Source organism: Schizophyllum commune (genome assembly GCF_000143185.2).
Source record: "Schizophyllum commune H4-8 unplaced genomic scaffold SCHCOscaffold_2, whole genome shotgun sequence".
In the NCBI taxonomy this organism is placed as follows: Eukaryota; Fungi; Basidiomycota; class Agaricomycetes; order Agaricales; family Schizophyllaceae; genus Schizophyllum; species Schizophyllum commune.
The window spans coordinates 1172187-1187158 of record NW_026089539.1 but is presented as its reverse complement, the minus strand read 5'-3'; the positions used below and the strand labels follow the sequence as shown (position 1 = coordinate 1187158).

General features: G+C 57.7%; 6 protein-coding genes across 6 annotated transcripts; 1 reads left to right on the top strand and 5 right to left on the bottom strand.

Annotated features, from left to right (window-relative positions):
* Positions 1 to 9: 9 nt before the first annotated feature.
* On the top strand, positions 10 to 1390 carry SCHCODRAFT_02610202 (uncharacterized protein). Its single transcript, XM_003037459.2, has 2 exons — positions 10 to 1131; positions 1195 to 1390. The coding sequence occupies exon 1, from the start codon at positions 316 to 318 to the stop codon at positions 1102 to 1104; it is 789 nt and encodes a 262-aa protein (XP_003037505.1). The 5' UTR covers positions 10 to 315; the 3' UTR covers positions 1105 to 1131; positions 1195 to 1390.
* Positions 1056 to 3774, bottom strand: SCHCODRAFT_02565008 (gamma-glutamyltranspeptidase). The gene is made up of 6 exons (XM_003038800.2): positions 3261 to 3774; positions 3174 to 3210; positions 3059 to 3126; positions 2164 to 3004; positions 1921 to 2110; positions 1056 to 1868 (listed from the first exon to the last, which is right to left on the bottom strand). The coding sequence occupies exons 1-6, from the start codon at positions 3435 to 3437 to the stop codon at positions 1424 to 1426; spliced, it is 1758 nt and encodes a 585-aa protein (XP_003038846.1). The 5' UTR covers positions 3438 to 3774; the 3' UTR covers positions 1056 to 1423.
* A 306-nt stretch (positions 3775 to 4080) lies between these two features.
* On the bottom strand, positions 4081 to 8839 carry SCHCODRAFT_02528417 (uncharacterized protein). Its single transcript, XM_003038801.2, has 11 exons — positions 8365 to 8839; positions 7855 to 8313; positions 7432 to 7808; positions 6908 to 7243; positions 6387 to 6851; positions 6179 to 6336; positions 5998 to 6129; positions 5871 to 5954; positions 5541 to 5821; positions 4826 to 5484; positions 4081 to 4761 (listed from the first exon to the last, which is right to left on the bottom strand). The coding sequence occupies exons 1-11, from the start codon at positions 8593 to 8595 to the stop codon at positions 4320 to 4322; spliced, it is 3624 nt and encodes a 1207-aa protein (XP_003038847.1). The 5' UTR covers positions 8596 to 8839; the 3' UTR covers positions 4081 to 4319.
* Positions 8840 to 9274: 435 nt separating this feature from the next.
* On the bottom strand, positions 9275 to 11489 carry SCHCODRAFT_02490194 (FAD/NAD(P)-binding domain-containing protein; the record flags this gene model as incomplete). The annotated part of the gene is made up of 9 exons (XM_003038802.1): positions 9275 to 9672; positions 9722 to 9834; positions 9887 to 10040; positions 10092 to 10400; positions 10454 to 10820; positions 10869 to 10918; positions 11022 to 11064; positions 11115 to 11254; positions 11306 to 11489. 9 exons carry the CDS (start codon positions 11487 to 11489, stop codon positions 9275 to 9277), a joined length of 1758 nt encoding a protein of 585 aa, XP_003038848.1.
* A 423-nt stretch (positions 11490 to 11912) lies between these two features.
* SCHCODRAFT_02528412 (plant basic secretory protein) lies at positions 11913 to 13167 on the bottom strand. Its single transcript, XM_003038803.2, has 4 exons — positions 12943 to 13167; positions 12669 to 12889; positions 12338 to 12614; positions 11913 to 12282 (listed from the first exon to the last, which is right to left on the bottom strand). The coding sequence occupies exons 1-3, from the start codon at positions 13125 to 13127 to the stop codon at positions 12352 to 12354; spliced, it is 669 nt and encodes a 222-aa protein (XP_003038849.1). The 5' UTR covers positions 13128 to 13167; the 3' UTR covers positions 11913 to 12282; positions 12338 to 12351.
* A 116-nt stretch (positions 13168 to 13283) lies between these two features.
* SCHCODRAFT_02610181 (uncharacterized protein) lies at positions 13284 to 14805 on the bottom strand. Its single transcript, XM_003038804.2, has 4 exons — positions 14486 to 14805; positions 14034 to 14435; positions 13542 to 13985; positions 13284 to 13490 (listed from the first exon to the last, which is right to left on the bottom strand). Exons 1-4 carry the CDS (start codon positions 14772 to 14774, stop codon positions 13375 to 13377), a joined length of 1251 nt encoding a protein of 416 aa, XP_003038850.1. The 5' UTR covers positions 14775 to 14805; the 3' UTR covers positions 13284 to 13374.
* Between the last annotated feature and the right edge of the window lie 167 nt (positions 14806 to 14972).

Sequence of the window (14972 nt, the reverse complement as noted above, 5' to 3'; positions counted from 1 at the left end):
AAACCCCTCATAATCCAGCCGCCACTGCGCCGTGCAGCGAGATGAATGGCTCTGGCCGGTCGGGGACAGCAATTACTGGTTTTCTGGCAGAACGTTGTGTTGGAAACGGAGTGAACATGGTCGCTACCGGCGACACGGCCGGGTGGACGGTCAGGGCCGAAAGAGTCCTCCTGGAGTGGTGCCCCGCGCCGTGAGGGTATGGGTGCTTGTAGGTCCGGCGGCTTCGGTCGAGGGGCCGGACCCCGGATAGCCGGATACCCGGTCAAGTGCCGGTGCTAATAGCCATCTCTCCTCCCCCACACCGATCGAGCGACCATGGACCAGCAAGCAACGTCGCCGACGACGGCCCCGCCGTTCGACTTCGACTTTGCACTCGATCCGAACTTGCTGCAGCCAGGCGCATTCCAGCTCCCGCCATCTGCAGACCTCTTCAGCACGCAGGACAACCTCTTGTCGACAGACGAGGCGAACGACTTCTTCGGCTTTCTCGATGACCTCCAGCAGGTTGACTTTGAGAATCTGGAACTCCCAACCAGTCCTGGGATCCAATGGCCAGACCAGCACCGCGCGTCGCCGCCATATTCTAATCCCCATCTGCATACCGCCCCGGATCCCTCTACATCCCAGCGACCCCGCGCGGCCAAGACGCGTTCGGCAACCGCGCGCAATAACCTCCGCTCCCCCACGCACGATCAGCATTCCTTCTCCGGTAGCCCCCAGCTCGCTGACATCATCGACCCGCCGCCCGACGCGGACGGCGACGACGCGGAGGGGAGGGGAAACGGCAGCAAGACCGTGCTCACGCAACCCCAGAAGCGGCTAAACCACATCATGTCCGAGCAGAGGCGGAGGAATACCATACGCGACGGCTACGCGCAGCTCATCACCCTCCTCGCGCCCGCAGGCTCCGAACCGCTTGACATGCCCACGCGAGGGAGGCCGAAGGGGAGTGGGAGCAAGGACAAGGGGAAGAGCAAGGGGAAGAGTGGGGTGCTCTTCAGAGCGGTGGAGTACTGCAAGTGGCTGGAGGAAGGAAGGGACGCGTTGCAAGCCGAAGTCCTCAGGCTGGAGGCTGCTGCAGGCATACAGCCACGATATTCATGAACCCGCTTAACGACTACCGATTTGTAGGTAAGATCTCTCGAAACGCCTCCCAAGATCCGCGCCAAACAGTCGCTGATCTTCCCTCTCCAGATACCCAGTGACATTCGCTTTCATACCTCGCGCTCCCCCATCGCTATCCGCTTGCTATGCCTCGCAATGACCGCGTATTCGTCTGCGCCCGCCCGCGCAACACCATCCACCAACTACCTCAAGCACTCGCTATTCATAAATAGGCATTAGGCGATATGTACATGTACACAGGACCCTTCTTGGTATAAGCACCACCTGTACCATAACTTATCCTCCTCCATATTCACGTCTAGTATGCAGCACCCCCACCCGCCGACTTCCTTGGGTCGTTCGCCGCCTCCAGCGTCCCGTCCGCACTCCGCACGATAACATGGCTCGTCGACCCCGTCACGTCCTCGCTCGTAACGTTGTACCCGAGCCCGATCAAGTACGCGACGGTGCTGTTATCGTAGGGCGTGACACCCTTGGATGATGCCTGCGCATAGTTAGCGCCGTTGTCGGTTGAGTTCCAGAGACCCTCGAAGAGCGTGCTCTCGCCGAGCTGGTCGTGGAAGCGCGCGGTGTGGACGGCCTGGGTGGCGTTGTAGCCGCGGTCGAGGTGGAAGTGCAGATTTTGGAGGGTCGCGGTGATGATGCGCGAGCCGCCTGCAGAACCAGTGGCGATAAGGAGGTCGCCGGTGTTGATGTCCTCCGCGATGGAGGAGGCGATCGAAGACGTAGGGCGCTTGCCAGGACTAATGAAGTTCGTCAGTGATTGGGTAATGGCGGCCCAGGTGCATTACTCACCGAATGTAGTTGACCGGGCTAGGAGCGAAGCCGAAGGCGTTGGTGAGGCCAGGTGAGCTGAAGTCATCCATCTCATCGTTGAGGACAATGCCATCTTCAGTCATGACCTGGGAGCCCCAGTACAAGTTGACAGTGGTCGTTAGCGACACAGCGCCACCATACTCATCGACGGCAGCAAGATGTGAAGTACCTGTGGTACCTCTCGTCAGCCCACTGCCCATCTACCTTCCGACGTCAACGTACCGTGATCATCGAGCACAATGTACCCCGACGGGTCGTAATACGACGGCGTGAACGTCTCGTTGTCCGCGATCAAGCTACGCACGGCCTCAACCGTCTCCGGCTGCAGGCTCTCTAGCTCCAGCTCAGTCACGTTCGCAGTGTACGCCGGGTCCCCGTATCCCGTGCGCTCGCCGTACCCAAATTTCGTCGCCTGGATCAGCCGGTGCGTCGTCTCGTTAATGCCCGCCTCGCCGAGCTGCGCGCTCCCGTTGAAGCCCTCGAACACCTTGAGCGTGCTCAGGACCACCGTGCCCGAGCTCGGCGCGACGGTGGAGAAGATGCGCGCCTTGTCGCGGTAGGTGATGTTGTTCGGCGCGCGCACGATGGCGCTGTAGTTCGCGAGGTCGTCGGTGGTGAGGACGCCGCCTGCGCCCTGGGAGGCCTGAACGATGTTCTCGGCGATGGAGCCAGAGTAGAAGCCTTGCGGCCCTTCGTTGGCGATGACCTCGAGCGCATCGGCGAAGCGCGTGCGGAAGCACGTCTCGCCCTCCTTCAGCAAAGTGCCATTTGGCGCATACGTCTCCGCCCAGAGGGGGTCGGAGAGCAAGAAGGGGTATTCCTCCGCGTCAAGCGCGGCGGCGAGGTCCGCAGGGACGGCGAAGCCGAAGCGCGCCAGACGGATCGCCGGCTGGAAGAGCGCGGCCCAGGGCAGACGGCCATGACGCTCCCAGAGGAGATGCCAGCCTGCAATCTCGCCGGGTGTGCCGACGGCGAGGCCACCGATAGTGGAGGCGGTTTTATTGGGGCTATCGACGAACATGGTCTCCGAAGCGGCCGCGGGTGCGGTCTCACGGAAGTCGATCTGCGAGAGGACGGGTAAGCACCAGGGGAGGGTAAGAGGTTTAGGGTAACGTACAGTCTCGTACTGCCCAGGACCCGAGCGCGCGAGGAGGAAGCCTCCGCCGCCAATGCCAGAGTGGAAGGCTGGAGAACATCAGACGCGGTCAAGGCAGAGGGGAAAGTACGCCTACCATTGATCGTGCCAACACAGAGACCAGCAGCAATAATCTATACGGCGTCAGTCGTTCCGCAGATGATGGGTACACGGGAGGACTCACCGCGTCCGCTGCAGAGCCTCCAACGAGGAGCATCTCGAGACCGATATCCGAGCACTGCGCGACCTCCGTAACCACCGCGCCGTGCCGTCCTACACCGACCTCATTCCTCGGGAGGACCGCCGCACGCGCGAGCGCAATCGACGCGAGAACCGCAACCGCAAGACGCTGGGGGAACATCGTACTCGGCTGAGCAGGTGTGCACTTGACAAGCCCTTATGAAGTGGAGGGAATGCGGTAGAAAGGCGGTGAATGCCCAGTACCAGCTGACCAGAAAGCGGGGAGCACTCCTGCTGTGGAAACCTGACTTGCCGAGGACAAGAACGCGTCGAGGGCGGGAGCGCGCAAATCCCGCGTCCGTATCTTTATATGCGTGATGAGACCATGTGCCGCGATGACGAGCTCGTGTGCGGTGATTGTTTCTGGACGGGGCGGACCTGATAGGCAGGGTAAATGTAGCTCGGGGTTATAAGGGCAAAATGGATCCACAGTATGTTTGCGGCGTCGGATGGAGGGGAGGGGAGGAGGAGGAGAACATGTTTATGAGTAGGGAGGTTCGGGCTGGGTTCATTAGGCGCCCATCTACCACTTCAAGCTATCTCGGCGTTTGCCGGCTTCAAGCTCAACTTGGCGATCGGCGCCGGGTATCAAAGCACTGTATGGCGCCCGCGGAGCAAGGTCAACATAAAACGCATATGCAGAGAGAGAAACTACTGACGCCATTTTGCTGGACTGTGGCGAATTTCCGGGTCAAGGTCTTCACGGCAAGGAGTGCACCAAGTTCGACTTGAATGCGCACGCCACATATTCATCGAGTGGTCGCCTGCAAAAAGGATATGAGAAGCGTATTATGTATTCCTACTATCTAGCTGCACCACCCCAGTACACCGGCAAACAGAGGAGAAGACATGCATGTACAACAGAATACGTGAGCAGAAAAATCCAAAGCGGGCCGAATGCTACATGAGTGTGTGTACGTCCTTCGTCACTGTATCGTGAGTCCAACCTGGAACTCGTATACTCCAAGGCGGACCGTACTGTCATACTGTGTATATGTAAGTCCTAGCCCGCCTCTACCTCCGCGCCCAAGTCCAGCTCGGCCTCCAGCTCGTCCTCGAACGAATGCAAGAAGTCGTCGTCCACCTCCGCATTCTGACTCCCGCCATCGTCCTCGCTGTCCATCGCACTATCGGTGTCGCCCGCGACAGACCCTGGCCTCGAGGGCCGCGGACGCGGCGTCGATGCTCGCGAGCCGTTGACTCGCCTCACGGGCGTCGCTGCTCTCGAGCCCGCCTTCGATCTTGACCCGGACGCCACCTTCGCTTCCGCGACGGTGAGGTCGCCGGCAGTGATGCCTGCCTTCAAGGGAGATTCCCCTACGCGGTCGGCTGCAAGCTTCTTTCGCTTGGCAAGCGGAGAAGAGCGAGGACCGTCGGCGCCTACCTCAGACGGTGTCACGCTTCGTGAGCGCTTCTGGCCTCGGACAGGCGATGGTGTGGCACTCCTATAAGCAGGGAAGGGGACTGACGTGAACGGCTGTACTAAGTGAAGCAAAGGATCTGACGTACGTTATCTCGCTATTCGTCTCGTCTGAGAACTCTTCATCTTCTTCGCCATCGTCTAGGTCATCATCATCCCCCAGTTCCTGGGCGATCTCCGCATCCATATCGGCCCAGTCAACATCATTAAGCTCGAGCTGAACGCCCTCGCCCGTCACCAACAACTCCTCATCGCTCTCCGGCGTATCCCCCAACGCCTCCATATCCGTATCCGGTGGCGTGGCGCCCTGCGATGTCGGTGTCGGGTCCAGCAAATATCTGGACTCCGGTTGCCTCTGCCACATATTCACCGAGTCCTTGAACCACATCGGTGTCACCACCTTGATATTTCCGCGCCGCCTTGCCTCGTCGACCTTCGCCGTGCCCTGCTTCCCGGCGACAACGTGCGTGACCTCGGGCGCGAGTGTGGCGTGACAGCGCGCGCCAAACATGTTGGCGATGCGCCAGCACTCGTGCGATTCGGGCTGAATGTCGAGGGGAATGACGCTGGAGAAGCAGATGTGGCAGCCTTGGAATACGGAGGCGCGGATGGACGGAATGATGCGCTTGACGTCGTAGGGAACGTTGTGGCGCTCGGGCTCTTGACTGCCCAGCTTGCGCTTCTTCGGCGACGCGGGTTTGCGTGCATCGTATTCGATGAAGAAGCGCGTGTGCACTTCGTCGAGGAGCTTGCGGGCACAGGCGCGTCAAGACCTCTGCTAAACCTTCCAAACAACACGCGCACCTTGCCAACACGGACGAGCTCATGATCGTTGTTAGTGAGCAAAGGTGGGATCTTCTTGCCCGACTTTGACGACGTCGACGAGTGCTCATCGTCAGATGCAGCTGCGTCCCCGCCTTCGGCAGCCTCTTCATGCTCCTGCAAGGCTTCCTGTTTCTTCGCCAGAGGACGCTCCTCCATTTGCGCCTCTAATGTCTGGGCACGAAGTTCGACGTCGGCATCCTTCAGGTTTTCCTCCGGCTTGCCGGGTGTCGGGATTGGAGGTTTATCGCGAGGCGCTTTGCCTGCATGAACTGTGAGTGTGGTGCATATAGGGAGCGATAGGCGCCGTACCTGGTGGTGTTGCTTGTGGCATGAGGGGTGGTATCTTTGGCAAGAAGGAAGAGTTGATATCGCCAATGCCAACAAAGAAGTCGTCTACAGGCTATTAGCTAAGAAAAATAAGGAAATTGTGACGCACAAGGTACGACTTTGATGAGATTGGGGCTCCAGAACTGCAAGCCCCCGGACCAGACGTCGGCTCGGTCGTCGATGATGACCACCATAGATTGATCGGTGGGGAAGAGTCGGTCGAGACTCTTCTGTGTTAGGCCTGTATAGGTGTAAGTCATTGTTCTCTTCAGAGAGCGGACAATACGCACTTCCGCTCTCGTCTCGACTGAGTATCCTCTCGCCAAACAGACGCCCATCCGGATCGAGGACATTGCAGACCGCCATCGCGTACGCTCGCGTGCCCATCGTGTAGACGTGCATCTCGTACTTTGCCGACATGTTGTTCATAAACTCCTGCCACCCTGGTCTAAAAGACCATGAGTACGACACCCTTTCATAACCGAACACGAGGCGCACCTTGGCTTGATGTAGTACACGCAGCCTTCGTCCAGGGCTATATGCCGTCCCCTCATGTTCGTGGGCGCAAGGAGCTCAGGGCCGAGCCGGAACTTCTTGACGTCTTTGAGGGCGTCCCAGTTAGGGTTGCATTCTTCCAGCTCTTCCTCTGGATCTGAGTCGTCGATGTCCTCTCCGGATTCCTCTGCTGCTGCACGGGCAGCCGCTTTCTCCTCAAGACGCGCGCGCTTAGCCTCCCAAGCCTGGCCCTCGGCGATCCACTCCCCCACAGTCGGATCGACGGTAGCATGCACTATGGTTTGATCGAGGTCAACGATGAGTTTGAGACGGCGCGCCTTGAGCAGGGCTTCGTTTGCTTCTCGTTCGATGCGCTCGGCCACTTCTCGGGATACTGTTGGTCCATTCTTGGAGTGGGTCATTTGGATCGACGCTCGTGAGGTGTCTGATACTCCTAGGTAATCCACGCTGAGGGGGTAGCGCCGTCAGCATCGCTGCAGCTATCCTAGAGCCAGTATACGCACTTGGTCATGTCTTTGCCACAGAGCGCACACATGCCGGCAATCTGCTCCCCGTGCGTGCACTCCTCCGTCACCAGAACCGCTGGGCGGTCGCGCGCCTTCGGACGCGAGATGACCTCGCCGGGCTTGACGTTCCAGGCAGTGAGCTCGCCATCGACGGGGCAGTCCCACGTGCCGAAGCGCGTCTCGGGCTGGGCGTCCGGGGACGGGTTCGCGGGGAGGTAGGCGAAGGAGTAGGTGAGGAGGCGGTCGCCGCGGGTGACGTTGCCGACATCGGCGTCGAGGGAGACGATGCGGACGGGGTAGCTGAGGGACTCGGGCAGGAAAAGCTTGGTCGGACTGGAATCCATGGCGCCTCTTCGCGCGCCGCACCAAATAAGAGTGAGCAACAACAATTACCGGCCAACAGATCCGGCCCCGGCTCGTCCGCCACGCGCGCCTTGTTTCCTAATCAGGAAGGTCTTTCTTGTCCGTGACCGACAACAAAGGGAATTGTCACGGTCTTTCAGAATGCCTTGTTAAAGTACTCTGACACATCTACGTCTTCCCTGCACATCATCTCCACGCCCTCCATGACTACCCCCCTTGTCGTCTCCTTCCCTCCCCACGGAACGCGGGGCGTCCACGCGATCAAGTGCACGCCACAGTGTTTTGTCACTGCCCGCCGATCAATCGCGTGCATGTTCCGGTACGCATGCCAGAATGCACGCGCGGTCTCAGCAGCAGCAACCCTCGCATCCGTGTCGAAGCGGCAGATCAAGTAAAACTCGGCGAGGAACTGTCCAATGTCCAGCTCAGGAATGCCGGTCTTTGCCAACTCCCAATCCACCACCTGAATGGACTTGATATCTTCACCATCCAAGGTGACCAGAACGTTTCCTGGCCAAAAGTCGCCCATGACGAACTGAGTGGCTGGTAAGCCATTGTAAGACCGAATCACGAAGACGCACCTTCTCCTCGGCATGCTTCAATTTCTCTATGACCGCTTCGGCGACAGCGCCGACCTTATCCAACTTCCCCTTCTCGATGTGAAGCGGCTGATCTGCAAGCACGGCTAGTCCCGCGCTTCCGTCCAGCGTCTCTCGCGCTCGCCCATACGTAGCCCAGGCCGAGATGCTCAGCGCTTGCTCGTTGCTGGCGAACAAACGCAGGAATTCATGCGATTGCTCTGCCCCGCGACTATGCACGAATGCGATGAACTCGCCTAAAGCACGACCGATGTGTTCAGCAACATGAGGAAGTATGTTCCTTGCCCGTATGAGTGCCTTCAGCGTAACGGAAGTTTCTCCGCAATCGTCCATGATGAGGACGTGGTTCGCGTCGTCGAAGAGGTGAACGGTGGGCACGGTGACGAGGCTGTCAGACGGAACCCATTCTCGAATGGCTTCCAAAGCTTCGGCTTCGAACCGCTGCACGGGAAGTCAGCGACAGAGATGGCAGCTGATGCAGAGCCGCTTCACCTGCCGCGCGATATCGAAAGGTACCCATTGGCCCTCGATCTCAAGGAAAGACCGGCCATACTTGAGTACCAGAGTGCTTTTTCTTTCGTACGGCGCATTCAAGTGGATGCGGTAGACGAAGTTAGCAGTACCGCCAGAAAGGCGCGTCGCAGATCGAGAAGCGAAAGACGTGTTCGAGAGGTACTGAAGCACGCCGTCAGGGGTCGTGAGATCGAGATCGAGAAGCGCCATAGTCACAGAGATTGTCAGCAGATATTGAACTTCGAACGGGCCTCCAAAGTAGCCTGAGAGGCGTGTCTAGGACAAGGAGGGTGCTTTTGAAGGAAAGCGCGATGACAAGGGTTGACTCAGTCTGATTCTTGCATCCAGTGGAGGGGGTAGAGCGCAGAGCAGCCTATGGATCTGAAACTATGCAAAAGAAATGAGAACGTCGTAGCTCAAAGTCTAGGAAGCGACAAGGTGATGACGGTGCAAGATGAGCAAAGCAAGGTCCGGAAAATGCCGCCGAACTTGAACAAGTGGCCACAAATTACCAAGTTGAACTGGTGGCAATGTGCGGCCCCGCCTCGGACCCGTGCCAGATTAACTTCTGCTCCCGTTGATCCGCTGGTCGGCCTTCGCCGACGTCTATTCGACTTCGCCATGGGGATGTAGTAGCGACGCCCTCGAATAAGGGCGCAAAGTGGAGGTGGCAGTAGGGCGCTGTCCCTGAGCTCAACTTCGCCTCCGCTCCAGCGCACACTCAGGGTCCATAGGCTGGTCTCTGCAGACTACAGATGTCATGCGTCCGTCTTGCTTCGTCCAGGCAGCACAAATACAATTAGATTACTGTTAGAATACGATGTGGCGACATATGAGCATAACATAACATAAGTAGTAATTTTCTTAGAGGCAAGCGACGTCGAGTCCTTTACGCCTCGACGATGCCGAGCTCGCCCCGCTTCATCTTCAGGTAAAATCCTTCCAGAACCTCGGAGGCGAAATATTGTTCGTACCCGTCCGAGCTGTACATCGCGAAGACCGCCTTCTGGGTGTGGACGCGCAGCAGCGCGGTGCGGGCCTGGTCGTCCTCCTTTCGCTCGGGTAGCTTATGCGACCCAGCGGGACCGTGACCATTGCCAGCGCGCGCTTCCTGGCGAGAGGCGCCCTCTTGCGATTGCAGGGCGCTCATGTCGTGTACCTGCATCAGCGGCGCGTAGTCATCTTCGTGCGAAGCTGCCATGGGAGAAAATGCCGTTTCGCAGAAGTCCATGGCGTCGTTGAGATCGCTCGAATTAAGGCCATGATTGGCGTCAGCGCCTTGGATCACTAGAGCGGTCTGAGCGCTGGCGCTAATCTGAATAAGCGGAGCACATACCGGGTCGTAAGAAGTCGATCGCGCGGTCGAAGTTGTCCTCATCCACCTTTGACAGCACGGGAGCAGACTGGCTGCGGATCTGCTTGTAGGTCGCTAGCACGACAAGCAGGAATCTTCAGAGATGGTCAGCGTGAGATACGCAATACAGCAGGCCATGCTACTGACCTTGTGTAAGACGTGCCAATCTTTGCATTATGGAATTTCATGGACTGCTCTGCGGTGCACTGGCCACGTAACACGGATGCAATGGTAGCTGCTGCGCTGAGGCCGCCGGTCAGAGCGAGATGGATGCCCGAGGAGAAGAAGGGGTCGATGAAGGCTTGGGTCAGCCGGTCAGTACGAGACTCGGTGATCATCGCTGCTCACGCACCTCCCGCGTCGCCGGCGAGCCGCCAGTTCTGGCCGGCGTAGGTACTGGACGAGTAGCTGTAGTCACCCGCAGTCCGTACGGTATCCCGGCCATTGTCGACCTGTGTAGCGTCCGCAAGGAGCTTCTGAACACCAGGCGCGCGCTCAAGCTGACGAGCGTAGAACTCCCGCTGCAGGGTAGGCGTATCAAGCTCTGGTCGCTCGGCACGCATCTGTGTCTTGAGCTGCCGCGTGACGTCCTCGGCGACCACAACACCAACGGACGTCGTCCCGTTGTGTAACGGGATGAACCACGCCCATCCGGACTGGTCTGCAAGGCCGCGTCAGCAAACGTCCCCCGCGGCTATAGCGCAGCTGACATACCCGTCAACGCCTCAAACCAGGGCGCGCCCTCACGCTTCGTGCCTGGTGCGTACTTGCCAGCGCCCCTCCAGTAGCTCCAGTGGGCTGAGTTACGCAGAGCAGGGTTGAAGGTCCGGCTTTTGAGGTACTTGTTAGAGAGGATGCCGTTACGGCCGGAAGCATCGACGAGCCAATCGAAGGCGATACGACCGCGACTACCATCGACCGATCGGATCCAGTTCGCAGCGACGGGGCGGAGGGAGGCAGGTGTGGTAGAAGCGTCGTGCGGTGGGTCGAATTCAAGGGACTCTATGCGAATGCCCTCGATCACATTCGCACCGCTGGTCGAGGCATGGCGAAGGAGAATTTCGTCGAACTCGGAACGGACCTGGTAATTTCGTCAGCGTTGCTCGGGTGGCTGAAGGAGGGTACGTACGACATTCCAGGCCGCGTTTTCCGGATTATGAGAGACGAAGCTGTGGATCGCTGATGAGAAATAGGTAGAAAATCCACTAGGTAGAGGATCGTACTCCGTGTCTAAGATCAAACTCAGCAAAGAGCGTAGAAATTATCAACAAGAGAGACGTACATCCTTCGCGCTTGTACTGGTTCAGCTTTAATGCTGCGCCTTTCTAAAATTAATTGTGAGCCGTCTGTCGCTCGATCTGCGTCGTAGACTCACTTTGACGTTGAAGCCACGAGCCTTGACCTTCTCCTCGACGTCAATAAATCGCAGGAATGGCCGACATGAAGGTATCATGCTTTCGCCGATGTGATAGCGAGGGAAGTATGCCTGCTCGAGCACGGTGACTTCGACACCCTCTGGATAACTTGATTAGTGAAATTGAGAGCGCGCACGATGGCGAAGCTTACCTCTGGCCAAGGCAGAGGCGGCGTACGAGCCAGCCGGACCGCCGCCTATGACCAGGACCTTGGTGTGCTCGGGCTGTATAAGGTCATTAGAGCGCAACGCGAGTGAAAGTGGTTCTGGCGTACCACAGAAAGAGGCATTTCGCTTGAGAGAGAGAAGGGGGAGGAAGGGGTATGGTATGGGCATGTCGCTTGGTCCTTTTATACTGCGATCTATCTTGCGAGCGCCCGAGATACATACCCTACAAATAAGCGTACCCATGGTGTGACGCCCATAACAGCTCCATTGCGCCGCCTCTTCTGGCTAGCGTTATGTCAGATCTGCAATGAGTGGCGGCGCTTGAGCAGGGCCAGACTCACGGATCCCGCGGTATGCCGCCTACCACTATGGATAGATTTCATCTCGAGGTGAGCAAGCGTGTCGCTTGCCATCGAAGAAGGTACCGGTATTGCGATACTGCCTTCAGAGCCGTGGATCGCGCCGTGATAAAGCGGACCACTGTTGGTCAGTCGTGGGGACGACTTTGGAATGCGATACTGCGCCGGACCATCATCTGTGCAGATGTTTAGTGGCTCAACGAGCGCTCCAGAAATATCGGGGGATGACCATACCTGAAGCACCTGTGCAGTACGAGCGCCGTATGTTTGCCCATTCCTATCCGACAAATGCCTCTCCGTCACGGAGATCTTGACCAGCGAATCTATACAGCGGGAATGATAGCGAGGTAAGCTTGGTGGATCATGGGCTGGTGGCGCGTCAAGCGCCCACCAGCAGAAACGGAGGAACTACGAAGAACAACATGCAATCGCTCCCATGTGGGCCCATAATTCCTAGTTCAGAAGTGTCAAGCAAACCTTCAGTCGGCATCGGCACATTGAGGGCTGGTCGGGTGGTATGTACGGCTGCTGAGATTTGATGCCCGGCACCATTCACAGGTCGACTAGTCCATTCATCAAGTCCAGGACAAAAGAGGTATAGGCTGAGGGGGACACGTAAGAGTGAGCAGCACAGGAGCAGGGCAGTGTTATGCGTACCTAGTTCTCCCAGGCTAGGGCGCACCACCCACCTCCTCACAATATATTTTCCATAGCTTCTCGACCCTCCTCCCTGTTACCTCCTTGAAGATATGACTGTCGTACTGCCTGTCAAGCATCGCCTCGTTGATCTCGCGGACGGTGCCGTCGCCGTAACGCTGCTCCATCCAGTCGAGGAAGTAGCCTGTCGTCTGGTAGCCTGCATCCCACTTGCCATCCGTCGTAGGGTCGCGTTTCCAGTGTGGAGGTGCGTACTTCGCATTCAGACGCACGAAGTCTGTTTGTAGAGTGAGCAAGTATGGGCGGTGACGCGTGATATATCCCGACTGACCGGCTATCCCTTCAATCAAACCTCCCGGTGCTGTGCCCTTGGCGTTATACTGGAAGCAATGGACGACTTCATGAACGAGAACTCCCATGATTTCCCCCCTCGCCCGCGCGGCTGAGCGGGCAATGTGATCCAGAGACAGGTGGATCTCCTTGTCTGTATTGGAGCCATGCGTATACGCAACACCCGGCATAGGTCGTAGTATGAGATTGATACATTCCACGCTAGTGTGAGCAGGCGCATGAGCGTCGCATGCAATGACGAGATGATTACTGACTTGCTAGGGTGCTTCTCTTTCGTATATAGCCAGGTGAAACTGGCGGCCACGGCCTCTCTTAAGGCCGCTAACGGATCGACGACATCGAAGAATATGACAGCACCTTCATGGGCGAGATCGTCTACTCGGATGCTGAGTCTGGGGATCGGCCAACCAGTCTTATCGTCTGGTGGTACCGGTGCCATGGGAATAGATAACTGGCGGAGCAATAACAAGACGGTGGCAAGCCGCAAGTGCAACAGGGGCGTGACGTCGTGACGACGAGCGCACACGTGCTGGAGCGGCACTTGCCGATCACTAAAAGAGCGTCAACGAGTTTGATGCAGACCTCTGCAACGTCCTTCATGCGAAGAAAATAGCAATACGTATAAGTACATTGGGGAACGGAAACTTGCCGCTGATTTATTATTTCTGCGCCTTCTCCTCTCGACTTCAAATCCACTCCCCAATCAGTGGCTTTGCAGGGAATCTTTCCAAGTGCAATCCCAGTTCAGAGAAGACCTCGTTGACGGCTTCCTTCGACTCCTTCTTCTCTGCCTCAGATAACGCTGATATCGGCCATCAGCACTCTGACATGATAACTCGCCAGCAAAGCTCACCTTCACCGCGTCCCTCGCCCAAGGATTCCTCCAGACCGGCTTCTCCATCGCGGGCGGCGATGAACAGCAGTTGCGCACCCTCGTAATTGAGGAGCTCTGGGCGCTCGCAGGGCGCAAAACGGAGCCCATAGTTCTCCCTTCCCTTCCTACCTCCTTTACCGAAGACATCAACCATGATATCCTCGGGATACTCCGCGCCCTTCTGATTCCGCATAGCCGGGTTCGTTGACGGCGCCAGGGGATTCTTGACCTGGATGACGAACGAGTTCGCTGGGTGTATACCCAGCTCGGCTTGTACAGAATCCGGTGTAAATTCCTCAGCGGACGGGTGTGAGAGGTGATAACCGAAGTGAGTCTCCCGCCCGCTAGGGATGCGAGGGTTGTTGTTGACGATGGCGTAGGCGCCACGAGCGACGAGGCGAGCAGGGGCCTGATGCCTCGTACCTGCGCTCGTTCAGCGGCGTCGACGCACAAGCGGGTCGAACAACCCACCGCGCGTCTTCGTCTCGTATGTCTTCTCGTCGAGACCCTTCTCGAGTGACTCAAGGTCGTCTCCGACATCGGTTACAGTAGCCCAAAACGTTTCCTTTCTCCCGCCGGTGGCGTGCTCCGGATCCGGAAGCTGCTTCTTGCCCAAGGTGATAAGGCGGTAGAATTTCTTCTTCGTATGAGTGGGCTCTGCAGGGACCGCGTCCGCGCCGGACTGCAGCATCTGCATTTCCTGCGCCTGTCCTGGCTCCTCTGGCTTGCTCGCGCCCTCATTTCCTGACGCGAACTCGGGAGGACGGGGCACGAGAAGCATGTGGAAGTTCTTCACGTCGTCGATGCTTGCTGCTTCCTCGAGCTGCACCTTCGGACGATAGAAGAAGTATATGTGACCGCGTTCGATAGTACCTGGATATTTATTCATTCTGAGATCTTGAAAAGCGTAAACTATGTCTTACCGGCATGCCATGGTCCTGCAGATTTAGAGCCAGTAGCAGGCTTCTCTTCAGCCTCCACTGCTTGCCCCTTTTGGTCTTCATGTTCTTTGTCCTGGTCTTCCTTTGGCTCCGCCTTCGCCTTCGTTGCTTTCCCTCCTTTAGGTTTGGAGGCCGGCTTAGCTTTTTTGGCCGGCGGCTCCTCCGCGCTCTTGGTCTCCTTCCGCGACGTTGGTGGACGTTTGCTACCTGCATGGGCAGGCTTCTCCTCGTGCTTTTCAGCTTCCGCAGCTTGGCGACGAGTCGTAGGCATCCTGAAGTGAGCGTAGAAGGATGGAGGTCAAGTACAAGAAAATACGCCCCGCATTTCGCGCAGCCGAATATGAACTATTGATGACATCACACTGTGGCCATTGTTCTCCAGAACGCGCCCATTGTTCTTCGAACGCGGTGACGTCGATCATAGGACGCGTCCATCATCTTGAACCGTCTCGAACAGCAACCACTAACC

Bases quoted from the DNA above. Each gene is read 5' to 3' on its own strand.
- SCHCODRAFT_02610202 (XM_003037459.2), top strand. From the start codon at position 316: ATGGACCAGCAAGCAACGTCGCCGACGACGGCCCCGCCGTTCGACTTC.
- SCHCODRAFT_02528417 (XM_003038801.2), bottom strand. From the start codon at position 8,595: ATGGCGCTTCTCGATCTCGATCTCACGACCCCTGACGGCGTGCTTCAG. The intron at 7,244-7,431 runs GTACTTTAACAA...CATGGATTCCAG, and splicing joins GAAGACGTAGATGTGTCAGA to TCCGACCAAGCTTTTCCTGC. The intron at 4,762-4,825 runs GTACGTCAGATC...CCCTGCTTATAG, and splicing joins GAGACGAATAGCGAGATAAC to GAGTGCCACACCATCGCCTG.
- SCHCODRAFT_02528412 (XM_003038803.2), bottom strand. From the start codon at position 13,127: ATGGCACCGGTACCACCAGACGATAAGACTGGTTGGCCGATCCCCAGA. The intron at 12,890-12,942 runs GTCAGTAATCAT...TGCTCACACTAG, and splicing joins AAAGAGAAGCACCCTAGCAA to CGTGGAATGTATCAATCTCA. The intron at 12,615-12,668 runs GTCAGTCGGGAT...CTCTACAAACAG, and splicing joins TTTGATTGAAGGGATAGCCG to ACTTCGTGCGTCTGAATGCG.
- SCHCODRAFT_02565008 (XM_003038800.2), bottom strand. From the start codon at position 3,437: ATGTTCCCCCAGCGTCTTGCGGTTGCGGTTCTCGCGTCGATTGCGCTC. The intron at 3,127-3,173 runs GTAGGCGTACTT...GATGTTCTCCAG, and splicing joins CTGTGTTGGCACGATCAATG to CCTTCCACTCTGGCATTGGC. The intron at 3,005-3,058 runs GTACGTTACCCT...GTCCTCTCGCAG, and splicing joins GTCCTGGGCAGTACGAGACT to ATCGACTTCCGTGAGACCGC.
- SCHCODRAFT_02610181 (XM_003038804.2), bottom strand. From the start codon at position 14,774: ATGCCTACGACTCGTCGCCAAGCTGCGGAAGCTGAAAAGCACGAGGAG. The intron at 13,986-14,033 runs GTGGGTTGTTCG...GAACGAGCGCAG, and splicing joins ATACGAGACGAAGACGCGCG to GTACGAGGCATCAGGCCCCT. The intron at 13,491-13,541 runs GTGAGCTTTGCT...GGCCGATATCAG, and splicing joins GGGCGAGGGACGCGGTGAAG to CGTTATCTGAGGCAGAGAAG.